This window comes from Myxocyprinus asiaticus, chromosome 37 (assembly GCF_019703515.2).
Source record: "Myxocyprinus asiaticus isolate MX2 ecotype Aquarium Trade chromosome 37, UBuf_Myxa_2, whole genome shotgun sequence".
Lineage (NCBI taxonomy): Eukaryota > Metazoa > Chordata > Actinopteri > Cypriniformes > Catostomidae > Myxocyprinus > Myxocyprinus asiaticus.
The window spans coordinates 945,051-972,071 of NC_059380.1; the positions used below are offsets into that span (position 1 = coordinate 945,051).

Consider the following 27,021-nt stretch of genomic DNA (forward strand, 5'->3'; position numbering starts at 1 on the left):
ACTCTTTGATTGGTGGATCTTCCTCTTCAGGATCATGGGTAGTGTAGTTCTTCACCGGGAACTCCACTAATAATTTATTAAGTGCAACAGTCTGATTTTTGAAGTAAAAATCCCATTTATTTTTTGCATTGAGGAATTTATTTTTACGATGACTAACAAAACCTTTAAAGAGAAACGTATCGTGAGCTTCAAGGTTGTTAATCAATGCTAAATGGTTCTGTTGAAGTCATTAGTCAGCATTACTTCAACTTGTTTATTAGTGGAGTTCCTGGTGCTGGAGTAAAAGAGTTACTCATTACTTACAAAAAGTAATCTGATTACGTAACACACACTACTTGTCATAAGGGCTGCACAATTAATCGAAATACAATCAAAATCATGATATGACCTTGTGCGATTATTAAACCGCAAAAGGCTGCGATTTAATAGAATAGTCAGTGTCTTTACTAGCTCAGCAAATAAAGATGCTGACTACCACACCTGGAGTTGCGAGTTCAAATCCAGGGTGTGCTGAGTGACTCCTAAGCAACCAACTGGCCCGGTTGCTAGGGAGGGTAGTCACATGTGGTAACCTCCTCGTGGTTGCTATAATGTGGTTCTCGGTGGGGCGCGTGTAGAGTTGTGCGTGGATGCCGTGGAGAATAGCGTGAAGCCTCCGCACGCGCTATGTCTCCGCGGTAACGCGCTCAACAAGCCACGTGATAAGCTGCGCGGATTCACGATCTCAGATGCGGAGGCAACTGAGATTCGTCCTCCGCCACCAGGATTGAGGCGAGTCACTACGCCACCACGAGGACCTAGAGCGCATTGGGAATAGTCTGCTTGTGCTGCTCGCTTCAAAGTTTATATGCTCTGTCCTGTCTGTATTGTGTTAGTGCATTATTACAGTGTTTTCAGAGCATTCTGTGCTCCACAACGCTCGTGCTCAGAGTAAATAACAGATGTACCGAGTTAGGTTTCGTTTGCTTACGTGCGCTGAGCGTGTTATATTTATAGCGCTTCAGATTCACTTTAATTTCATTTTTGCCAAATACAGTATGTTCAGCCACTAAAATTTAATATACAAATACAAATAATACACCCTGTTGCAGCTGGTGTTTGTGAAGAGGAGGAGATATTAAAATGAGGAGCATGTTATACAGCTGTTGTGAATTCAGCTACACAAAAACTCATGCAGTTGTCCGCCAAAATAAAAGTTAGACCATTTAGAACTCTTTGGTTAAACTGGATAGCACTGCAATGTCCCATGCAAGCTAAGATTTTATTACAGAAATGTATAACTATTGTATAATAATGATGATGATGATAATAATAATAATAATAATAATAATAAAGTTGACTGGGTTCCAAAAATAATGATGATGAATAGTGGGCTTTTTAGTTTTTTGTTTATCATCTTGCAGTTCAAATCGCAATCACAATATTTTTAGAAATAATTGCAATATGACTTTTTTTTTTTGCAGCCATCGTGCAGCCATACTTGTTATGCATTACTCCCAACACATGCTGGTGATGAAAGATCCATCTGTCAGTTACAATTTGGCACCCTCCCTTCAAAAAAAAAAAAATAAAAAATCCTTTACAATATCCCCTCAAAACTGAGTGAAATCTGCCAGTGTATTGCATAATCAGTTCATTCTAGTAAACAAACTGAAGCTAACAGAGTGTCAAACACAGTCACTTTTCATGGTTTCAGAAGTGTCTGCTGTAAATGATTCTCACTCCCACTTTGGTTTGCACACCAGATGCTAAGACCATCTCATATGAATGTCTGATACCAGGAACTTTCAAGTGTGCAGCTAAAATGATCAAAAAAGCTCTGGAGACTGGAGAAACTCAAACCACTTGCCCATGGGTGTCAGTCAGTTTGCACACAGTCTCACCCAATGCTCGTACCTGTACTTTTACCCAAACTAGACGAGAGTGTTTTTGTTGCCGCTGACTCATGCTGATGGTCCAATCCATAGTCTGAAGTCTTCTCTCAAATAAATGATATTTTTAGCAACTCTCATCTAATAAGACTTTGTACAAAGCTACCAAATTGAGTTTAATATACTCTCCATCATCAAATCATGCCATGCAACAAACAAGGGCTACATTTTTACATGAGTTTGTGTCAATAGAGTTTGTGGTTTGACCTTTTGGTAATATTCCACGTTCAGGGTCTATATACATCTGCAGAAGGCTTGAATTGAGGTTAAGTGCTTTATGTGGTTTGCATTGGCCATGTTGTTTGCAGTCCTGCTTTGTTTAGATTATTTACAGTGTCTCTATATGGACAATAATGACCGCTTGGCCTCTGCTCACTGAGAGTCTGTGAGGGACTCGGCAGCATTAAATATTCAATGAAGGGCTTTTCATAATTAAACTGGTGAAGCTGCGAGTCTGTTTGGAGTTAGTATGAGGGCTGTGGAGTTTTTGTGTGCGTGTATGCTTTGGTTTATGCTGGATCCCCCACAGGCTGAGCCTCGTAATGAGGTTAATTAGCAGATTTAAAGATATGATAGAGACAGGGGCGTGTGTGAATAGCAATGAGCAGCAGAGCTGCATGTTTAAATAGAAGTGAACACACAGATATATGCAATGCTTTACTCTCTGTCTCATTGCGAGTGGAAATGTACTTTACTTTTTATCTGACTCTTTTTCACAGACTGAATCAATGTTTTACACAGAGGAGAGAAACATGTTGTCTCGTTAAGTTACTGCAATATACTCTTCCTTGGTAAATATATCCTTATAAGGAATTATATCCTTGGTGCAACTAGCGTTACCAAACTGAATTGCTAAAATAAAAATAGATTTCCTGGACACTCCCTATGTCTCCATTGGTCGGATAAACAGATAGTTCTGCCCCAAACTCACGCCATTGGTCGAGTTAATGTTACTGTGTTGGGTTGGTCGTGATGCTGAAACAAACAGAGCAATGTTTTGATAGCACCACAGTGGCCACGCACACACTGTGAAGTTAAATGCAGGAGTGAATCCCCTAAATTATCATTCTATGTGTGTATGGAATAGAGCGCAACAGTCTGGTTCCAGAAGAAAATTCCTATTAATTTATTTTTGCGTGACCTGTCTCTTTAAGCAGTTGCTGTCAAATAGAGCACATGCACGGGTTACCCCAAGAGCGCAGGGATGATGAGAGAAACACACTGGGATATATGAATGAGTGAAGACCTCTGTTTGCGTGATTTACACCAGGAGAATCTAACATGTGCTATTGATCAAGTCATTAACAACTAGTTCAGTTCAGTGATTTCGGTGATGATTTTAAGCAGAGTGGTGACAAAAGACATTTGTTTTATTACTTATGGTGTTATACAAATGCTTAATAGGTGGTGCTGTCATGAAATTGATATGGTATTGTAAGGGCTTGGTCACAATGCCATATATAAAGTTCCATGTCAAAACACCAAAGTGTTCAAGAGATACAGCCTCAGATCCTTATTGGTATATTGCCATTAAATTCATTGGAGAACGGTTTGATCTATCAAAAAGCTTTTCATTACTTTTTGTCATAAATGTCTCTAGATGTTACGTGCTATATTTCAAGCGAATCGGACATACGGTCTAGGAGGAGTTAGAAAAAGCATGTTTTTTGGAAATTTATAAATGGCGGAAAATCGAGTGGGTGGAGCTGAAAAACAAAGCAAAATTGGGACATGATCCAAGGAATCAGAGTTAAAAAATAATTTGTTTCTAGGACTTACAGTTCAAAAGTAATAGGCCGAAACGTGAGTGAAAATTTGAACAGTTGGTGGCGCCAGAGGGTTTGAGTGAGAGACCCCAAATTTGGATCAGCTACAGATGAGAGTGTCTTATATCAGTGTGCCAGATTTCATAACTTTCCTATGTATGGTTCTATGGGCCGCCGTTGACTTTCAGCAGAAGTAGAATAAAAATAAGAACACTAACAATTACAATAAGGGCTTCACACCTTCGGTGCTTCACCCCTAAATAGGCTACAACTGTCCTTGTTGTAAGAGCTCTTGAAATAATGGCATATAATAAGTATTAGCCACTTTTCAGAAGTTAATGTATTCTGAACTCTTCATACTTAAGAGACTGTTATTAATTTTCTGTGTTTTAGCATGTTTAGGGTATTGCGTGTTTTTACGAAAACAGCGTTTTCACAATGCAAGTTACGCAATGCAACTTTAGCAAATTATAAGCCATGACTAGCATAACTTAATTCAAGTTCTTAATTCTGTCCACACTTCGTGAAATTGATAAATATGCGGTTGTCTCTCCCATAAATGACTGAACTGTGTGTGTACAGAGCAGGATTAAACAACCTTATAGCTGCAGTGTGGATGAGGCCAGTATTTAGAGTTTTTGGGAGAACTCAACCTTCAGATGGCTTACTTATTAATATACACATTAAGCTAGCATTGAAAATATTTTAACATATTTAGTTCATAACATCGTAACACATTCAGCATTAAATCTAATACATTTTGAGCAACTACATAAAAACACTTCCTCTCTAAGCTGTGGTGAAAAATACTCAAATTAACTTTCAGATGGACTTTCAAAAGACCACTTTTGAAAATTGTGTATGTGTATACAGTAAATATGTGTATGTATGTGTATGTATGTGTGTGTATTTGGTGGTGTGCCTGCTCCTATTTTACAACAATTAAAATAATTTCCCCAGCACAACTGTGATTACTGAGTGCCCCAATTTCCCATAAATAATGAAGACAATAGCATTAATTATGAATCAAGCTATAGGCTTTAAACATTCACATCACACTCCAGTCCAAAGAACACACTCATGCAGTCTTTTGTCACTAATGTGCACTTGTAACAGGAATAACATGCTCATGGCACACATGGACACTGCATTCTATATTCAAGCTGAAACACAAAAGATTCAAACAAAGCACCGATCAGCCATTCCAAATTCATGACCCTCAGAGTGCCTTAAAGTGAACACACAAATATTTCATGGCCCTATAGATGAATACACAGGCAAATCCATCACAACACAGATCAATCAAAATGAGAGACCAGCCAGCATGAAAAGAAAAAAAAAAAAAAGTGACAAAGAAGAAACAGAAGACAAGGAGACTAAAGAATTGAGAAGAGGACTACAGAAAGACAGACAGACAGACAGACAGACGGACGGATGGACAGACAGATAGAATGATAGATAAAACAACAGACAGACAGACAGAATAGATAGATAGATAGATAGATAGATAGATAGATAGAACAACAGACAGATAGACAGACAGACAGATAGATAGATAGATATATAGCCCATGTGTGAAGACTAAAGTTTAGTCTTTGTCTATCTCAACATTAGTGGAAAATATAATTTAATCTTGAACAGGTAGAGACAGCAGATATACTGTATGTCTCATGCTCAGATGAGTTCTCTTTACACTTCAGGGTGAAGTCATAGTCATTGAAACACAGTGTCAGGTTTTTTTAGTCATATTTTTAGTCTGTTTGGTGAAAATGTCTTAAAATGTAGTCAATATTTCACTTGCATTTAAAGTGTGAAGAAAAATCACAGTCAGCATAAACGTCATTCCTATGACTCAAGCGGTTAAATTAATGTCTTCTAATGTGACACATTCGCTTTTGGTGTGAAAAAATATCAATATTTATGTACTTTTTAACTATAAACCATCGCTTCCCTTCAGCAGCAGTATACCCAGAGCATTGAGTTCATGTGGTCTCTCGTGTCTGTGATGTATTTGTGTTGGCATGTTACAGACTTAATGTTTTTCTCTTGGTTTAGACATCCAGTCTTAGCACACAAATGCACCAATGTGAGGAAAGAAACAGATACAAATACAGCTCTAGTCCAAAACCAACAAAGCTTCTGTACAGCGTTCCTCCTACTCACTTGTAAACAGCGCTGCTCTTCAGGGTGTCGCCCGTGCCTCAGTTGATTACATCACACACATGCATACTGCTGTTGACCATCTTTTTTACATCAAAAGCGATCGCATTGCTTTAGAAGACATTCATTTTACCACTGGACTTGTATGGATGAAGTTTATGCTGACTGTCTGTGATTTCTGGACCTTCAAAAGTTCTGATCACCATCCACTTGCATTTTAAGGACCTATTGAGTGGAGATATTTTTCTCAAATTTTCTTCAAATGTGTTCTGCTGAAGAAAGTCATACACATCTGGGATGTCATAAGGGTGAGTAAATGATGAGAACATTTTCTTTTTTGGGTGAACTATCCCTTTAATATGAAATTAAAATGTAGGCTTCACTCAGATGCTTTGTGTAGCAAAAACATAAATTAATTTAATTAACCTTAATTAAATTTGATCTGTTCAGATAACTCCAAATATCATCCTGGTTACTTTCGTAACCTCCGTTCCCTGATGGAGGGAATGAGACGTTGTGTCGATGTAGTGACACTAGGGGTCACTCTTGGGAGCCCCAAACACCTCTGCTTTTTGAAAAAAGTCCAATGAAAATTGGCGAGTGGAATTTGCATGCCACTCCCCCGGACATACGGGTATAAAAGGAGCTGGTATGCAACCACTCATTCAGGTTTTGTGCTGAGGAGCCGAGACAAGGTCCCAGCCATTTCAGCGGGTAGTTCAGCGTTGTGGCAAGAGGGACACAAAGTCTCGTTCCCTCCATCAGGGAACGGAGGTTACGAAAGTAACCAGGACATTCCTTATCTGTCACTCACTCGACATTGTGTTGATGTAGTGACACTAGGGGTCCCTATACAAAATGCCACAACTAGCTGAACTGTGTTACGTGGACTGGCGGTGCGAGATGGGCAGACCGCTGTGTGTCCGGGGGGGGGGGGTACTTTCACTCCCAAGTGGAAGACACAGTGGAGACCACACCCTGCCCAGAGAAGGGGGGGGTATTTCGAGTGGAAATACATCACATGGTCTTACTGAGTCTTATTGGAAGTATGTCATGTGGAGAAGTCACATGGTAGGTCCTACCCAAGGGGGGAGGAGTTTCTACAAGCATGGTGACCGGGGCAGAGGGGCCTCTGCTCAAGGAAGATGCAGTTTACCGACAGGGAAATGATTTAGTGGAAGATATATCACATGGGGTCACCTATGGGGAACCAGCACATGAGGAGCACCTACCCCAGTACAGTGAGTTTCTCCACAAACTCGTCTGCCACAGGGCTAAGGAGGAAAGTCATCCAGGGATCACAACTTGTGAACACAACTGGGAGTCAAAGGCGCACGTCTTCACCTCATGGGAGGGGAAAGGCGCTATACGCAAGTGGTACACCTGGCCAGCTGTCCTGGAACTTACCTGTTCGGACCTGACAACACACAGGATGAAACCAGCTCAACCTGGAGATTATAGAACCTCGCAAAGGTGTTGGGTGTCGCCCAGCCCGCTGCTCTGCAGATGTCTGCCAAAGAGGCGCCACTGTTCAGGGCCCAGGAGACTGCTACACTCCTAGTAAAGTGGGTAGTAGAGTGGGCTCGTAGCACCACGGGGGGCGGCATGTCCTGAGCATGATATGCCATCACGATGGCGTCAATAACTCAGTGGGCGATCCTCTGTTTGGAGACAGTGCTTCCTTCCTGCTGTCCACCAAAGCAGACAAAGAGCTGCTCGGAGCTTCTAAAGCTCTGCGTGCGATCCAAATAGATATGTAGAGCACGCACTGGACACAGCAACGCCAAAGCTGGGTCTTCCTCCTCCTGGGGCAATGCTTGCAGGTTCACCACCTGATCCCTAAATGGGGTCATGGGAACCTTGGCCACATAGCCTGGTCGGGGTCTCAGGATCATGTGAGAGTAGCCTGGACCGAACTCCAGGCACGTTTCGCTGACAGAGAACGTCTGCAGGTCCCCTACCCTCTTGACGGAAGTGAGCGCAGTCAGGAGGGCAGTCTTCAAAGAGAGTGCCTTAAGCTCAGCTGACTCCAGGGGCTCGAAGGGGAATCCCCATAGATCCCGAAGGACTACAGAGAGGTCCCATGAGGGGATAAGGGATTCAACCTCCTAGCGCCTCTCAGGAACCTGATGATCAGGTCATGCTTCCCTAAGGACTTACCATCCACTGTGTCGTGGTGTGCCGCTATAGTGGCTATATACACCTTCAATGTGGAGGGGGACAGCCACCACTCCAGCATCTCCTGCAGGAAGGAAAGCACCAATCCGACTGCACATCTCTGGGGGTCTTAGCTTCGTGAGTGGCTCGTTGCATACGGCGCCTCAGCCCGTCTTGGAGGTGTCTGTCGTAACCATGACGTGCCTGGAGACCTGTTCTAGGGGAACCCCTGCCCGTAGAAATGCTAGGTCGTTCCAAGGGCTGAAGAGGCGGCAACAGATCGACGTGACGACCATGCGATGTGTCCAGTGGCTTAAATGCGTTTTTGTATCAGCATCTTGAATGGGAGTCTGTGCAAGGCCCGGTTCAGAACTTGCAGGTCCAAGATCGGCCGCAACCCACTGCCTTTCTTTGGTACGATGAAGTAAGGGTTGAAAAACCCTTTCTTCATCTTGGCTGGTGGGACAGGCTCTATCGCGCCCTTGCCCAGAACGCAAGGTAGCAGCACTCTCGCCCTTCACCGAGGTGAAGTGGACGCCGCTGAACCTGGGGCGGGCGCCTGGCAAACTGAATCCCATCCATGAACGATGTCTCCGTGTGGGCAGTGCCCAAACATGTAAGACAGCGATCGTGGCCGTCAGAAGCGGAGAGATAACGACCGCAACCAGGAATAACACACAAATGGAAAGGCATTTTTAAAAAGACGTTTCCGTGTTTGCCGCTCTTTTAGGAAGAAAATATGCTCTTTTAGAATATACTCTTTTGCTCTGCCGAAGTGCCCAGGGGCGTTCTCTGCACTCCAGAGAGCAGCGAAACAGTCTTTAATAAAATAAACAAAGTACAGGATAACGGGATAAACACAGGAACAAAAGAAACATCCACGATGGGAAAACACAGGAAACTAGCGAAACATCTACAAAGGGAACGGGTCAATAAACAAGAGGTCAAAACACATAACAACTGACAAGGACTAAGCAAACAACAGGGCATTATATACACAATAGATAATGAGTAAATGAAAGACAAGTGAAAACAATCAAGGACAGCTGGCAGTGATGAGGGCAAGGAATTATGGGATGTGTAGTCCGGGAGGAATAGATGACAGGGGAGAAACACAAGGCAAACAACAATGAATCATGACAAATACATTGATGCAAAATATTATACACACAATCTCAACACAGTTGAATAAAGTAAAAGTAGACGGATTGTACACAATAAAATTAAGTTGAAGCCAAATGCTAAAGAATTGTGTTGTATTAGTTCATTTTAATTGAGTTAATTGAGCAAGCAGTAAAAATCACGTTGAGTGAACACCATCCATTAGAAGTCTGAATCCATTTGAACATTTCATAGCAATGTAGTCATCACTTTTTAATAACCGTTTTAAATTTCAGTTGGACTTTACAAAATACAATTATGTTCTCATCTCATTATCTCATCATTTAAGTGTACTAGTTTAGTATTTTTTTACAGTGTGGATTACTGGATAAGATGAATCAATTCTTTCTCCATATTTGGTCTATGAAATTATATATATAGATAATTCTTCTGCTGTTTGTGCACTGTTAATATCTAGCAGTACGTATTTTCTTTCTCTTCTAATTTTGTTGACAAACATTTTCATCAGTAATTTTGTTGATGAGATTAACACTATTGAAATACATGCTTTTCACTTTGGTTTCAAACTTAAACAACATGAAGAGATGTTATGTTTCTCAATGTCTTGAGAAGTCTAAAGAAACATCTGTTCATCTCTGCCAGCTGCTTTTCGTTCTTTAATCTTGTTCTTCTTTTGTGCACACTAAGATAGTCTGTTGACTGCCTGATGAGCCTGAGAAAAACTTCCTGACTGCCTAAGACAGCTTGTGATTGAAATCCTCTCACAGTATGTAATACAATAAAACACAAAGGAGATCTCTTCAATATCTCAATGTTTTCTCCTAGAGCATTGAGAGCAAATGGAGACTTTTGCTTATTGGTGAAGTGTGTAACTTCTGCGGCACTAATATCACTAAATTAAACTGCAGAAATCATTTGTTTTCAAACAGGTTTTCTGAACAGTCCTGCTCCTAACTCACTCAAATGGTTGAGTCAATGTTGGTGTGTCGGGCTGGTCGGGACGCTCAAACAAACAGAACAACGTTTTGATAGCACCGCAGATTCACAGTGTTAGAGTTTTGAATGAAATCAACTATTGACAGACCGATATATTGGCCAGGCTGATTAATCAGCTGATGTTTGGCCATTTTGAGATTATCAGAATTGCCCGATAACTGCATTCGCTTGCCTGATAAAAATAAGTGTTACCTTCCCTTGGGACAGCTCCAAAATCTAACAATGTATTTGTCAATAGATAGTCAACCCTTTCTGTTTTCTACATTTTTTGCTTTTCAAGATTATTCAACATTTACTCAAATTTGCATGAACTTGAAAAGAAAAAAATACTTGAAAACAGAAAGTGCTTGTTGTGTTTGTTTCACTTTATACATTTTGAGTACATCTGATTTGCTGTTGTTAAACTGTATTATGTTTATGAGCATTTATGTCGGCCATTAGCCATTCTGCCCTCTAGATATCGGCCATTGAAAAACCCATATCGGTCGACCACTAAAATCAACCAACAATTAGTTTACTAATACAATAATTGACTCTGCATTTTAATATGAGAAAGTATTTTAACAGTGACAAAAATGACACATCAAGTCTCCTCTTTAATTTTTTCTCCCCAGAAAAAACAAAACAAAAACAAAAACCTCATCTAGAGTGTCAGAAAAGATCTCAACCACATCTAAAACTGTTCAGATTTGCCAGGATAACTAAATCTGCAATCAAAAGTCAGAGATCTTAATATGAACTCAACACTCATTTTACAGCTCAGCACTCTAACTGCATGATGCATTTGTAAATCTCTTTATTTCTATTAAGGAATTTTAATCTAAGTTGATACTTTCAAGAAACATTACTGAAAAGAAACTCCTTTGAGTTCCCTTTGCAATGAAAGAGCAACATCTGAGCAATACAATATATATTTCATCTGGGATCTTTGCATATGATTTTAAACAGTACACACAACAACACAGTTTCATTGAAAGGATTATAGATTATCTTCAATCAAAAATGTCAAACATCACTCCCCAAAATATGCTCAGGGTCTGTTACCTTTCACACACCTCTTTCCACACACACACACACACACACACACATGCTCTTACCTGTCCTAGCGTGTCCTCTAAGTACTTCAGTGTGTGTGAGATGGTGTGAGCAACAAGGACAGAAGTGATAAAATGTGAAGGGGGAAGATGACAGAAAAGAGGACGAGACAAAGTGTCAAGTAATGAGAAGTAGAGAGAAAGAGAGAGAGAATAACTGATTAATGAGCGTGAAAGACAGATAGAGAACACCGTCCCAGTGGGCAGTGTGAGAAGCCCTTTCTGAAGAGAGAGAGAGAGAGAGAGAGAGAGAGAGAGACAGGAGGTGGGATTATCTGTGTGTAGTACATTTACACTGGCAGCACTAGTTGTATCTCTCTCTCTCTCTCTCTCTCTCTCTTTCTCTCTGTCTCCATCACTCTGCCCACACTCAACACCCCCTCCACCCCTTCCTCCATCTCATTTTCAAATAATGGATCACCATTCAAAGCATATCAAACTCCCCTGTATTATCTCATGCACTGTAGCAGATGTTTCTGGTTTGCATTTTTATCTGAAATTGTAGAGGATCTAATTGCATTTTTGTGCGTTGCAAAAAATAAAATAAAAAACCTTTTCGTACTGAGTCTTATTTTTGCAGTACATTTATATCTAAACATCCTTAACTCTATAATGCTGTGCGCATCATTTTTTATACATGATTTTTTTTTTTTAAAGCCTCTACATCATCAACCTGATCAATATTGTATGCAATGTACTAGATGTCTCCTGCCTCCCGGTGGAAGTTTCTGTGCTCTTCTGGAAGAAGAAGACCTTGTGCAGCATGATCTCATTACTATAGGTAGCTATTTGTACGTTAATATTTGTAACATTTAAACGTACATATTTGTACGAAGATTTGGATTATAGTTAACAAATTTATAGATACATTTTATTATTGTTTTATGGTGTTTTTTGTGGTTTATTTTGTTTTTTGGCATATTCTGAAAACTCCTTTTGTGTCCCATGGCAAACAAAAATTTTATTAAATGCTTAATAAATGATTAAACGATTACAGAGTTTTTTATTCATTGTAACATTTTAAAGTTTAGTCTTGGTTAAAGTGATATAATCCTTTAAAATGTCATATTATAATGTCAACTGCGTTAAATGTGATGGCATTTAACTAATCTCATTGATTGTAAATTAAATGTAATTAACTGATTAATTCTATGAATTATTCAATATTAACTATTCATACAGTACCCGTAAACATTTGTACGTTTCCATTGGTGTTAATACGTAAAATGATGACGTTTAGATGCTGTCAATACGTCAATATTGTACGTTTCAGCGTCTATGCAAACGTAAGAGAATGTACGTTTGCTTGAACCAAACTTTACGTAACAATACATACGAATTCTCACATACGATTTCTTAAACATCCGCACTCATATCACGATTCACATGTCTTTTTGCTAGGAAATCATTAATAATTTTGATAAAGTAACAGTAATGTTTATATTGTTACTGATATTTAAAAATCAGTATTTGCTGAATTTAAGCAACTTGTGCTTGGTTAAAATTTTGCACATTATTTTATTGAAAAATCATGTTGAAATGCGTGTATTACATATGATATTCCATTCATACACACCACAAAAACAAAAAAACAAAAAACAAAATAAAATAAAACACAGGCTTTATAAATACTGAAATATTATTTGTTTATTTTTACGAGTCAGCGCTAAAGGGAGGCTTGAGAGATGTTGCCTCCCTCTGAAACTTTTTTCGCTGAGCGTTGCTGTTTGACAGAGTGACTTTAGAAAGATGACTGTTCAAACGTGGTTTGAACGATGGATGTGCTACATAGTTACTACGGTTTCAGGAAACAGATAGGGGCCGTTTACACGACAACGTTTTCAACTAAAAATGGAAAACTTTTTATGCGTTTTGGCTGTTCGTTTACACGATAATGCCGTTTTGGGGCCTGAAAATGCAAACTTTTGAAAACGGGTTTCAAAGTGCATGTTTTTGAAAACGATGCCGTTATCGTCTCCGTGTATCGTACAAAAACGTGCATTTGAGAAAACGATGAAGTCATGCGCACGCGTATTACGTGTTATATGAAGAATGATGGATTGATAGGCATCAATTTGAGATGTATAATTATCAATATGAATACTGGTGTCTGTGCAAATAACAATAATCAATAATTTATTCATTTGGAGTGTTTTGTATGGAGTGTGAACATTGTACAGTAGACAGAACCTGCAATTTGAAAATCTTGAAATTAATGTATGGATTCAGATGGGTAAAATGTATTTGTATTTTAAATGTTATTTATTTATTTACTTCATTTTATTTGATGTATCTTTACCCTGCAATTCATTCACCCACCGTTTATGTACAGTATATAGCCTGTAGACAGAGATGTGATGCCATGTACAGTATTCAGTGATATGCTTAGAATATGAAAACATGAGGCAATGCATGTTAGATCCAGTGTACACAAGACCTCTCTCTCCGTCAGAACATATCCATATATCAGAGTTCTGTCTGATATCCAAAACCAGTCAACATCAACAGCTTATGTTAACTTACTCTTCTACCAGCCCAAGAGTCAGCAGAGGGAATACAGAAGAAAGCAGGAGACGAAGTGATGGTGAGAATGAGCAGAATGTATTGAATAATCTAGAGTGTTCAGTCTATAGGCATGCGCGCGAGACATTCAAAACTACAATGATGGACTACAGGACTGTGTTTGTGCTGCTCAAGATTTTGAGTTTATTGATGCTTCTCCAGCAAAGTGTAGATTTGCTGCATCACTACTACGACCGGCGATCGCCATCTTCATTGTTTGTATTCACCACTCTGTGGAAGAATGCTTATGTGCGCATGCGCGTAGTGTTTCTTTACAAAGTGACATCGCCAACTACTGGCCTGGCATGCATAATACAGCATTTTTAGTCATTTTCGCAGATCCGTGTGAACGGGGATCGTTTTGACATCGTTGTCGTCTGTACGCGAAACTTTTCAAAAATGCAAAGGAAAAACTTTTCCGTTTTTAGTACATCGTTGTCGTGTAAACGTACCCTTAAGCTAGTTAATTTCTCCAACGATGCGTGCTATGGTGGTAAAGCAGCAAGTTACGTCATTATAGGGGGAACACAGCCCTGAACACTCTAGCAACTGCATAGCAATGCCCTGACAACCACATATAACACCCTAGCATTGTGCCACTGAGTTTTGCACATTCAAGCACCACTCACATTTTCTTCAGTAACCTTCATTGAAAACTATGCATTAATGTTTTTGTCTTTAAGCCCCCAGTGAGCAAGCCAAAGCGACAGTGTCAAGGGGCAAAAACTCCATAAGATGTTTTGCTAGCAGAGGTAAAAAACCTTGGGAGAAACCAGACTCAGCTGGGGGAGCCAGTTCCCCTCTGACTATATAGCTTGAATATAATGCTAATATTAGTTATGTCATGTATTACTCAAGTAGTCCTTCTGAACTAGAGGAGTCAAATGTTTCTTTGCGGAGGACTGTGGGTGTTTGAGAGGGATTCACATACTTTTAACCACCCACATTACCCGTACAACTTTGAAGATGTGAGAAGACACGGTATGTATAATGTGTAACTCATAATAGACTGTGAGGGTTCGAGTAAAACAGGTGGTCAGTGTACCGTGAATGACCTGACCTGAAACGTTCATAGAAAGAGATCCTAAACACTCCATTAATAGTTTGTCTGTCATCGGCAGTTCTAATAATACTCTCTCTCTCTCTCTCTCTCTCTCTCTCTCTCTCTCACACACACACACACACACACACACACACACACTGTACATACTGTACTCACAAATGTTTTCATGGTGCTTGCCTCATGTCTGTGAGCTGTGCTGTTGACATGGCAACAGGAGGAGAGGATGGGGAAGAGAACACACACAGCACTGCTCTCAGTCTCTTAAGAACCATTAAGAGTTTTGGAGAGCATTCCTGAAGTGCTGACCATTTATGTTTCTATAATGTCATGCTTAATATCTGTCTATCTACAGGGCTCAACTATAGGGAATTTTTTCTGTTGGCTAAGTCAGGCCAGTTGAGATATTTGCCTTCATCACACAAATTAGACGTTTCATTTTAAATAAGTAAATAATCGTTAAATCAATCAATCAATCAATCAAGTTAAGCACATCTAGGTGGTAAATGACAGGATAGTGATATGTAAAATACTTAATTGGCTTTTTCAATGAACAGGTTTGATTACATCGAGTCTCTTAATTTCACATTTGATTGATGCAACAGCGGCCTCGTGTGGTGGATATGCGCTGTAACATTTCATCATCTCCCTTTCAAAACTAACTTACTCTCCTTGAGGTGACGAAATAGAAATGTGTTCATTTTCAAGTGAGGCTAATGTACTTAACTGGCCCATAGGCTGATGTTTTTTACTTTTATAGAGTGGATTTTATAGCTGTGCTGCATCATGCCTTATAAGTCTCTGTTTGATAGAAGTGAGCTAAACTGTGCTGACGTCAGAGGAAGGGTGTAAACTCGTTTCAATGTTCTAGAATCTAGCCTGTCCACTCTGTTCAGTTATTGCGCATATCAACCACAAGAGGCCGACAAATATTAAACCGTGCATCATATGCCTGACGCACAGTTAAATTATATTAATGTTGTTTAGCCAGAGGGGAACTTGCCCCTGGTTATTTTTCTCCATTAACCAACATCTTATGGAGTTTTTGTTCCTGTCACAGTCTCCTTTGGGATCCTAAATACAAAACTATTTATTTATATTTAGTTTTTCAATTAAACTTTACAACATTTAAGACATTGCAGACACAACAGTATTGATCTGAAAAACTGATATGAAAAGATGTGACGTAAATAAAAATGGCTTGACATTTCATATCATGTGCTATGCCACAGATCATTTAGCAGAGACGCGCTACTTCTATTAAAATGAATGGGAGACACTGAAGGCAGCGAAGCCGTATCGGATCTGATGCAACCAATCAGAAGGCGAGCCGAGCAGCACGTGACCATACCCGGAAACACAATCAGAGTGGACGTTTTGTCGTTCATGAAAACATCTTTGACTCCAAGGAAAGTGGAAAAGCGACAGATCCAAGGGGCGTCATATGTGCTCGAATAAAACCTGACTGACTCTCAGGATAAGCCGTGTTGAAGGGGATGCTGGGTGTGTCAGACATGACGGGCAGGTAAAATACTTTAGATTGTGTGTGTTTTTGTTGTAAATTGTTGCGGATCGTTTTCTTCTCCAGCCAGAGATGTAGCAAATCTCTTGAGTTTTGTTATCTTACCTTCTCTTTTTCTTTTTTCCCTTCTTTTTCTTCATCACGGTCTCTCTCTCTCTCTCTGTGTGTGTACTGTAGCTGTTAAATCAATGTATATTATTGAGAGTTTGTGGATTGAGATTGGATGGGGTGGATGCTAAGCTAATTAGCATCCCTAGTGGAGTTTTCCTGACAAACACTCACTCACTCACTCACTCACTCGCGCGCGCACACACACACACTCACTCACTCGCGCGCGCACACACACACTCACTCACTCGCGCGCGCACACACACACTCACTCACTCGCGCGCGCACACACACACTCACTCGCGCGCGCACACACACACACACTCACTCACTCACTCGCACACACACACACTCACTCGCATACACACACACACACACTCACTCGCATACACACACACACACACTCACTCGCATACACACACACACACACACACTCACTCACACACACACACACACTCACTCGCATACACACACACACACACACACACACACACACACACACTCACTCACTCACTCACTCACACACACACACACACACACACACTCACTCACTCACTCACTCACTCACTCACTCGCACACACACACACACACACACACACACTCACTCGCATACACACACACACACACTCACTCGCATACACACACACACACTCACTCGCACACACACACACACACACACACACACTCACTCGCATACACACACTCACTCGCATACACACACTCACTCGCATACACACACTCACTCGCATACACACACACTCACTCGCATACATACACACACTCGCACACACACACACACACTCGCTCGCATACACACATGCACGCACGCACACTCGCATACACACACTCACACACAAACACACACAGACTCTCACACATTTCCTCACACAGCAGTGTCAGATCTTCAGTGTTCTGTAAATTCTTGCATGCAAATAGACTTGACATACAGTAGCACTCCTTGAACATCTTCCATCTCTTTAACACACACACGATTTATTTTTAGATGTACACAAACAGAATAGCAGATCTTCTCTGTTCATCTTCAGTTCACTATATAAGGAACACGGCCTTTGAATTGCTAACTAATTTTTCTGCTTTGCATGGCAGCCGTAAAGGGAGTTAACAGGAAGCGCTATAGATGACCCCTCCCGTAATGACCACATTGTCTGTGATGTCATTGAGGAGAAATGTCTGAGTGATCACGTCTGGTAACCCGTAACAACAGGCCACGGCAGGCTTCTGTTTGCGTGATGTAAACATGTGTTGCACAGTCAGATGGTCTTGCCCAGTCCCTCCTTAACGGAGTAACTGAATGTCTTGCACGGTGCTGGACAGGCCTACATGGGATTTTTGAGTAGAGAAAACGACACAAAATCAAACAGAGTGGAGTCTTGTGTGTTTAGATGCTTCAGTGCCGTCAGTGCTGACTTTGTTTTTAATTAAAGGCGACTGTAAGAAATGCCTATAGATTTAGTCTTGAACAAACGAGATCACAAATCTTCTGTTTACCATGTAACTGATCTGTTTCTAACAGCAACATGGCCAATGCCCTGGCAAACGCCTCGTGTGAACGGTGTAAAAGCGGTTTTGCCCCGGCAGAGAAGATCGTCAATAGCAATGGCGAGCTGTATCATGAGCAGTGCTTCGTCTGCGCCCAGTGTTTCCAGCAGTTTCCAGAAGGACTCTTTTACGAGGTATTCGCATGCAGTATTTCTTCTTGAAGATTACTGAAAGGCTGCACACTCAAAAAAAATGTACTTTAACCAGCGTCAGTTTTACTCAATCCTCCCATGTTCATATTACTCAAAAAATTCAAGTAACCAAGGGAATGTTGATCATGTTTTGAGGGTTGCCACAGTGGAGTTTGAGCTTAGGTTAAGGACCAGTACATTGAGTTTTCTACATATTGCTTTCTCCATTGTGTATTGGTGTGCATAGTGACCAAGTTGCACTTGTCAGTGCTTCCCACCAGCATGCATTTAGCATGCTAACATGTCCTGTCCTAGCAAACATATAACTAAAATTGCTTTTGAGTTATTTTGATATGTTAAATTCTATTGGGTTTACTTGATTCAGTTTGGTTCTCTTTACTAAATGACACGGTAATTTATATTTATTTTCATTTCAATTCATTTTAATTGTATCTCCATCCACTTCACCATACATGTTGCGATACACATGTCATGATTCAATCATTTGAGATGCATTACTATATCACAGTTTTATCGCGATTGAAGTTGCGGCAAACGCCAATGTTGTCAATAATTTTTCGAAATATTCTATAAAATCTCAGTTAATAGGTGATGAGAATAGCATAATAATTTTACAAGAATTAGAGAAATGTTTAAAGTAGTAGTGATGAGGATGAGGGCGTGGCCGGGCCGTGAGGGTACACGGCTGGCGCTGAATCAGCTGATAAGCGGGAGAGCAAGAGACGCAAGTTTGAGAGAGAGCGAGCAGCCGTGGCCGTCTGCCTGAGGACGGAGGGGTCGCTGCCGGCCGCCGAGAAGGGGAGGAGCGGTTCCGTCCGCCATTACGCGGCTCTCTGAAATACTTGATTCTGATTGGTCAGTGGCGCCATCTAGTGGTCTGATATTTCTCAGTAACAACCGCACATCCACGTATCAGACCGCTTATCTGAGTTTTGTGATATTTCTGCTCCTCAGATCACTGTGAGATCTCTACAAGATAATAAAATAATTTCTACACATCAACGTCTCGTGCATTTATTTGGCAAGTAGTCTTGTAATAAGATGCATAACGAGCAGTCAGACGTTTATTAATTTACAAAATAAACACCAACAGAACTCAGACACAAACTGGAGGTGTATATCAGCTGTTCCGCGATTTTATCTCTTTCCACATAATTGCACAAATCAATATTTTATGATCATGTATTTATTTATTTGGTTATCAAAAAAACAACAACCCTTCAGGCTGGTACCAGAGTCCTCTGTTTTGCACCGGAGACCTGATCACCCTGTCTGTTCATTTTACGATAACAACCGGCTGACTGTACATTATCTCTTACTGAGCATTAGACCTGAAGGATGGCACTTTTTACAGTTTAAATGATACATTTTTCTCTGTTCTGTCTGTAGTTTGAGGGGAGGAAATACTGCGAGCATGATTTCCAGATGTTGTTCGCCCCCTGCTGTCACCAGTGCGGTGAGAGAGACACTCATAAACACACAAACAGGTGATGTAAGTGACTGTGCACATTGTTAATTGTGTCTCTCTTTTTTCCCACAGGAGAGTTCATAATTGGCCGTGTGATAAAGGCCATGAATAACAGCTGGCATCCCGACTGTTTCTGCTGTGATATCTGTCAGGCCGTGCTCGCCGATGTAGGATTCGTCAAGAACGCTGGCCGGTGAGTTCACAGCCAATCAGGGGTGACCGTAGTCATGTGACTGTCAGACAGGAAATCTAGGATCAGTCTAGATTGTTTTGGCAATGTTCAGGAACTGATTTATTTCATGAGCGTTTATAAACGCTGTACCAGTTGAGCTACAGGAACACTGTTACCGTGCAAAAAGAAAACTCTCACTGAATCAAACTTTTCAATGAACATGAAGCGAGTCGCATCTTCTGAGCTTTGGCTGATGTTTCCAGTCACCTCTGCCGCCCGTGTCATAACCGCGAGAAGGCTCGCGGCCTCGGGAAGTACATCTGTCAGAAGTGTCACGCCATCATCGAGGAACAGCCGCTCATTTTCAAAAATGACCCCTACCATCCCGACCACTTCAACTGCAGTAACTGCGGGTGAGTACGCACCAGTTCATCCCACCATCTGCTGCCGTGTCCATGTACTGAAAGTGAACTTGAGATTGTGTGTGTGTGTTTTACAGGAAGGAGCTGACTGCTGATGCTCGAGAGCTGAAAGGTGAACTGTACTGCCTCCCCTGCCATGATAAGATGGGTGTGCCGATCTGTGGCGCGTGTAGGCGTCCTATCGAAGGCCGTGTGGTTAATGCCATGGGCAAACAGTGGCACGTTGAGGTGTGTGAGTTTGCATAAGAAACACACCTCACAGGCAGCACAGCCATAGAATGAATACCAGTGAGATGCTCCAAACGCGTCCGCCTGAGGCACGCACATGTACATAGAGTGACAATTACACACACTGTGAGAACTGAACACATTGACAAACTCAATGCAAAACAGATTGCTGTCAACTGTAGGCTAGTTCAATGTTATGAGAATAAAACAAACAATATATTGAGTTCTTAAGCCACTTTTTGTATTGTCTAATAAATGCTTCGCTCCTCTGCCACAATAATGCAATTTATTTCAAACTGAATTTCAATTCGTATTATGTGTTTATAATAGGCCCTACGTATTATATTGATAAATATTTCAATTCATATGCATTATTAATATGAATTATAATTACTTGGGTGCCTTTCTTGGCAAATAATGATGTATGTGATTAATTTGAATAATTAATCGGCATGTCATGTAATTAATTCGATTAAAAATTAATCGTTTGACAGTCCTAGTTATTAGACAGTTGGGATGCAACAATCGACAACCAAACTATTCATAACTGTTTTACTGTCAAATAAATGCTAGCATTTCACAATTTTCAATTTTACGGTGTGGGGCATAACACTGCAGCATTTAAAGGGACAGTTCACCCAAAACTAAAAATTCTCTCATCATTTACTCACCCTCATGCCTCTCAGATATGTAAGACTTTCTTTCTTCTGCAGAACACAAATGAAGATTTTTAGAAGAATATTTCAGCTCTGTAGGTCTATACAATGCAAGTGAATGGTGACCAGAACTCTGAAGGTCCAAAAATGACAAAAAAGAGGCATAGAAGTAATCCATACGACTCCAGTGGTTTAATCCATGTCTTCAGAAGTGATATGATAAGTGTAGGTGAGAAACAGATCAATATTAAGTCAGTTTTTACCATCAATCTGCACCGTGTACCAGACCCGACCAGTAGATGGCAGAATGTGAAAGTGAAAGTGTAGATTTACAGTTAAAAAATTACTTAAATATTGATCTGTTTCTCATCCACACCTATCATATCTCTTCTGAAGACATGGATTAAACCACTGGAGTCTTATGGATTACTTTGAAGCTCCATAAAGCACATAAAGGCAGCATAAAAGTTCTGGTCACCATTCACTTGCATTGTATGGACCTACAGAGCTGAAATATTCTTCTAAAAATCTTCATTTGTGTTCTGCTGAGATAGATGTGTATGACTTTCTTGGATGGCATGAGGGTGAGTAAATGATGAGAGAATTTACATTTTTGGGTCAACTATTCCTTTAACTTGTAAAAGTTTGGCAAGAGGCACTTGAAAAATAAACATTGGTGATCAGATCGTTATCGCCCGATCACAGTGTTAAAATATCAGTTATCGGCTTCAGATTTTCTGATCAGTGCACCTCTATTAGAAAGCATTTGTTGCAGAAGCTTTTTCTAATTTGAAATTGCTTGTGCAAAACACAGTCCTCTTATACTCTCAGATTTTTGTATCAGTAGTGTTTCTGTGATAAAACATTGTGTATTGCTAAAATGAATTGCTGATAGTCCTAAAACCTGGAAAAGGATCAACATTTATTAACTTTTAACAAGTTAAGCTCAATCGACAGTATTTGGGGCATAATGGTGATTACCACAAACATGCATTTCGTCTCTATCCAGTCCCTTTTCTTTAAAAATAACACACATCTGGTTTACAGTGAGGCACTCACAATGGAAGTGAATGGGGCCAGTTTATTTTGTGCTTGACGTGTGTATTAAGAAAAGGCAGGTTGATGACATTTAATTAACGTGACCTTTGCTCACTGTCTGCCCCCCCCCCCCCCCCCCCACACACACTTTTTTTTGGCCGTCTTCAATATTTATCCCATCTCGCATCTTTCTGCTCTTCTGTGTATATTTGATCTTTATAAGTAAATGCTGTTACTGTGTGTGTGTTTGCAGCATTTTGTCTGTGCTAAATGTGAGAAGCCCTTCCTGGGACACCGTCATTATGAGAGGAAAGGTCTGGCTTACTGCGAGACTCACTACAATCAGGTAACACAACCAGAGCTAAAGAGTGAAAAACGTTCTCTCCACATGTATGTGAACACACACCTTTATAGCGACATAAACTCGATTTCATGTGCTCGATTGCAATTCATAATGCAACACAATGCAAGACGTCTACGTGTTGCAGTCTTAATGTTGCTGGAAGGGGCATTAGCATAAACTAGTCGTTCTCTTCAAAGCAAAACAGTTTGAACAGAATCTTGATGAACAACTTAGTTAACCTATTGACATTTTTAAAGCTAGCAACCTGAATAAGAACACATTAGGTTAAAGGGACAGTTCACCCAAAAATGTTAATTCATCCCAGATGTGTGTGACTTTCTTTCTTCTGCAGAACACAAATGAAGATTTTTAGAAGAATATTTCAGCTCTGTAGGTCCATACAGTGCAAGTGAATGGTGACCAGAAATGTAAAGCTCAAAAAAAGCATATAAAGGCAGCATAGAAGTAATCCTTACCACTCCAGTGGTTTAATCCATGCTTTCAGAAGACATATGATAGGTGTGGGTGAGAAACAGATCAAAATTCAAGTCCTTTTTTACTGTAAATCTTCACTTTCACTTTCACATTCTAGCCACGATTTACAGTAAAAAAAAAAAGGACTTAAATATTGACCTGTTTCTCACCCACACCTATCATATGTCTTCTTAAGACATGGATTAAACCACTGGAGTCGTATGGATTACTTTTATGCTGCCTGTATGTACATTTTGGAGCTTGAAAGTGTTGGACCCCACTGACTTTTTGGGTCATTTTTGGATGAACTATTCCTTTAAGTACTGTTTGTACAGCTGTACCGTGCACATTTGCCTCTACATACTTGCGTGACGTATGTTTCTAGCCGATTTCCTCTCTCAAAGCCCCTTTTCTTCAAAATTCAGTTATTAGCATCGTCAGTAATGAAGCTTGAATTTTGAGTGTTTTGTCTGTTTGGCAGCTCTTCGGTGATGTTTGTTACCACTGCAATCGTGTGATCGAAGGAGATGGTAATGTTTGTGCTGTTTACTTCAACAACAGTAATATCAGTTTGATGTGCAGTGGTGTTGTATAAAGGTACGGTTGTTCTGAGTTTTGTGTGTGTTGCAGTGGTGTCGGCTCTGAATAAGGCTTGGTGTGTGAATTGTTTCTCCTGTTCAACGTGTAACACCAAACTCACCCTCAAGTAAGTGATTTCACTCACTCACACACACATACACAATCTTTTTATTCTGTGTGTACATGTGTCAGTGAGTCGACTGCCGTGTTTTCTTCTGATGTTTTTCTTTGGACCATCCTCCTAACTCTTGTGTTCTCTATTTCTGTCCCCACTCTTAATTTGGCACCATATTCCATTTCTCTTCCTCTCTCCCTTTTACCCTCATTTTCACTTGTCTCTCCTTCCTCATTGTCCCTGATGGTGGCCCTGCAGGGACAGATTTGTGGAGGTGGACCTGAAGCCGGTGTGTAAACACTGTTACGAGCGGCTGCCGGAAGACTTGAAACGGCGCTTGGCGAAACGTGAACGTGACTCTAGCGATCGCCGAAAGAAAGCCATCGCCGTCTGTCTGTAACCTGTCTCTCTTTCTCTCTTTTCCTCTTCATTTTCATCTGCTTCACTCGTTCATTGTCATTGGTTAGTGCCTTCCGTTTGTCTCATTTCGTTTCTCTGTTTCTTTATATCCGCTTCAACCAGGTTAGATTGTCATTTTGCCTTTTGTTTGTTGGTTCCGCATGGTGGTCATGATCGTCAAATTCTTGATGTCTGTTTTTTTTCTCTCCATGATTTTGAAACTCAGAGTCAGTCCATTGCACCGGTGATTCCCAACCACAAAATAATTGGACTTTGCTATGTTGTACTTGTAAAACAAAACGTATGATGTAAAATGAAAACGGGGATTAGGGCTGGGTAAAAATATAGATGTATTTTTTATTTTCTCCCCAATTCCCAATGCGCTCTAAGTCCTCGTGGTGGTGTAGTGACTTGCCTCAATCCGGGTGGCGGAGGATGAATCTCAGTTGCCTCCGCGTCTGAGACCGTCAATCCGCGCATCTTATCAGGTGGCTTGTTGAGCGCGTTACCACGGAGACTCACAGCATGTGGAGGCTTCACGCTATTCTCTGCGGCATCCACGCACAATTCACTACGTGCCCCACAGAGAGCGAGAACCACATTATAGCGACCCCATGTGACTACACTCTCTAGCAACCGGGCCAATTTGGTTGCTTAGGAGACCCGGCTGGAGTCACCCGAACCCGCGACTCCAGGGGTGGTAGTCGGCATCAATACTCGCTGAGCTACCCAGGCCCCAAAATATAGATTTTCTTATTAAATCGCAATCATCTTTTTGAACGATCACGATATCCATTCATAAAGTCCCAAGATCGATCTTTTAAAAAAACCCAAAGTGAAGCAGTTTGGTTTGACTCGTCCGTCTAATGTGTTCAAAGATGATAATGTCTCTTTTAATATCCTTTCTGTCTTTACAATCAGTTGTTGATCAGACATGGTAAGAAACATTTTAATTGTAAAAAAAAAACAAGCTGTGCAACTCGTTAATATTCGTTCAACCAAAACAAATTGCAGAACTTCCACTGATCAAACGGAATTGCCGGTTTTCTTAAAGAGACAGTACCATTTTAGTGTTTGTTCTACACATCAGTGTAAATATTACAAGGCATTGTGGAGGCAAACAATCAGCATGTTACTTGAGCCTTACTGATGGTGCTGTGGGGGTACTTGCAGCAAAACAGGTTGGGAAACACTGCATTACACCACTCTCAGAAATATATGTATGAGTATATACAAACAACATAAGTCCTAAAGGAATAGTTCTCCCAAAAATGATCATTCTCACTTGATTTACTCACTCAAACTCTTATGACTTTATTATTCTGCAGAACACAAACAAAGATATTTTGATGGAGAGATGATGTGTAGTGTCCATACAATGCAAGTCACTGGGGTCTAACACTTACAAGCTCCAAAAGGACATAAATGCATCATAAAAGGTCATCCATAAGTCTCCAGTTGTTTAATCCATGTCTTCTGAAGTGTGTACAGCCCTCTGCACATGCGTCAAGCATGAGGAAGTGTAATTGAGCTTCAAATCATGACTTACAGTGAAAAAGTTACGTTTTAGTCTGTTCCACCCCAAAACTGATCGTATCGCTTCAGGAGACAGAGCTTGGAATTGTTGGACCCCGTTGACTTGCATTGTATGGACAGAAACACCTCATAAATCCATCAAAATATCTTCAATTTTGTTCCGCAAAAGAAAGAAAGTCATACGAGTTTGAGACGGCATAAGGGTGAATATCTGATGAGAGAATTATGTATTGTCATGTATTAGTGAACTATCCCTTTAACACATTAGGCTTCTCTTATTCAAGCTCCTAAAGCAAAATTATTGGTTGGCATTTGTAGGAACAAGTTCGTGGAGTTCGACATGAAGCCAGTGTGCAAGAAATGTTACGAGAAGTTTCCTCTGGAGCTGAAGAAGAGACTCAAGAAGCTGGCGGAGACTTTGGGCCGCAAGTAGAGCTCCTCACCCACGGCGTGTTCAAGTGTAACACTGATGGTGCTTAAAAGACCAAACAAAATCTGGACTTAGTGCCACTTATGTCTTACATGCTTCATCTTTGTTGTTTTATGTTAAATGCCCTGTGAACTGTTCAAAATGAGGACTGCAGTGTGACAAAAGTAGCCCACAGATTTTCTTTGGTCCCATCCACCGGGGTTCCTGTGTCTTAAAAAAACAAAACCGAATTAATACTTTTATATGGTCTAATTCTATCTATATATGCACTTGCATGTTTATTAAGATTAATGTTAGTTTTATACACACCATTCAGAGAGCTTGTGATCATTCAGCACGTCATTTGACATCCGTTGCATTACATTTCAGAAACCCTCTCCTGTGTCTGGCCCTAGGCCTCAACTTTGATGTATTGATCGGAGTGCTATTTGATATTTAATGTATGCTCAAGCCGAGAGGGGATTAAAGTTAATGCATGATGTAATGAGCCTGAAGGAATGCTGCGACAACTTTAAAACAAAGTGCTTGGGCTGTGTAATCTCCCTCTCGGACTAAATGATTGTGCTTTATTAAAGCCTGTGTAGAAATATGCAATAAATTACACCACTTTTACTTCTGCAGAGGTATATGAAACAGTGTTGACTGTCTCACGACATGACATCCTTCACATTTTTTTCATGTACTTTTAAGAGTTTTTAGTACCCGTTTTGTTTTTTCTGGAGTTATACCTTTTTCAGTCTCCAAAGATAAATGTGCCTTGGGTTTTGTTACATAAATGCCGTATGATACATGTAACGAATGACTAAATTTAAGCATGATCTGAGGACCTTCGGTCCTTGGAAGAGCTGATTTAGTCGTTTTTTTGAAGTGTTTTGCAGACCAACAACATGACTTTAAATGGATTGTCATCAGTGTAATTTAAGTTGTCACTTCACTACATTTCCGCTCAATACATATTATATTTTGTATG

General features: G+C 40.5%; 2 protein-coding genes across 5 annotated transcripts in view; one reads left to right on the forward strand and one right to left on the reverse strand.

Moving 5' to 3' along the window:
- LOC127428083 (thrombospondin type-1 domain-containing protein 7B-like) overlaps nucleotides 1-11,311 on the reverse strand; it is an 82,239-nt gene extending 70,928 nt beyond the window's left edge. For all 3 annotated transcript variants that reach the window (XR_007895023.1, XM_051676147.1, XM_051676148.1), the window contains exon 1: nucleotides 11,230-11,311. The gene's annotated coding sequence lies outside the window, so the exon portion shown is untranslated. The remainder of the gene's footprint in view (nucleotides 1-11,229) is intronic.
- Nucleotides 11,312-16,235: 4,924 nt separating this feature from the next.
- On the forward strand, nucleotides 16,236-26,671 carry LOC127428103 (LIM and senescent cell antigen-like-containing domain protein 1). 2 transcript variants are annotated; one of them, XM_051676188.1, is made up of 10 exons: nucleotides 16,236-16,373; nucleotides 18,014-18,173; nucleotides 19,581-19,647; nucleotides 19,732-19,852; nucleotides 20,095-20,244; nucleotides 20,331-20,481; nucleotides 22,429-22,521; nucleotides 23,474-23,522; nucleotides 23,623-23,698; nucleotides 23,945-26,671. In XM_051676188.1, the coding sequence occupies exons 1-10, from the start codon at nucleotides 16,345-16,347 to the stop codon at nucleotides 24,084-24,086; spliced, it is 1,038 nt and encodes a 345-aa protein (XP_051532148.1). In that variant the 5' UTR covers nucleotides 16,236-16,344; the 3' UTR covers nucleotides 24,087-26,671. The 2 variants fall into 2 exon arrangements, with proteins under 2 accessions (XP_051532148.1, XP_051532149.1); XM_051676189.1 differs by having other exon boundaries at nucleotides 25,940-26,671.
- Nucleotides 26,672-27,021: the final 350 nt, after the last annotated feature.

Coding starts and splice junctions, on each gene's coding strand:
- LOC127428103 (XM_051676188.1), top strand. CDS start 16,345: ATGCTGGGTGTGTCAGACATGACGGGCAG. Junction 18,174..19,580: donor CAGAAGGACTCTTTTACGAG/GTATTCGCATGC, acceptor TTCTGTCTGTAG/TTTGAGGGGAGGAAATACTG. Junction 19,648..19,731: donor CCCCTGCTGTCACCAGTGCG/GTGAGAGAGACA, acceptor TTTTTCCCACAG/GAGAGTTCATAATTGGCCGT.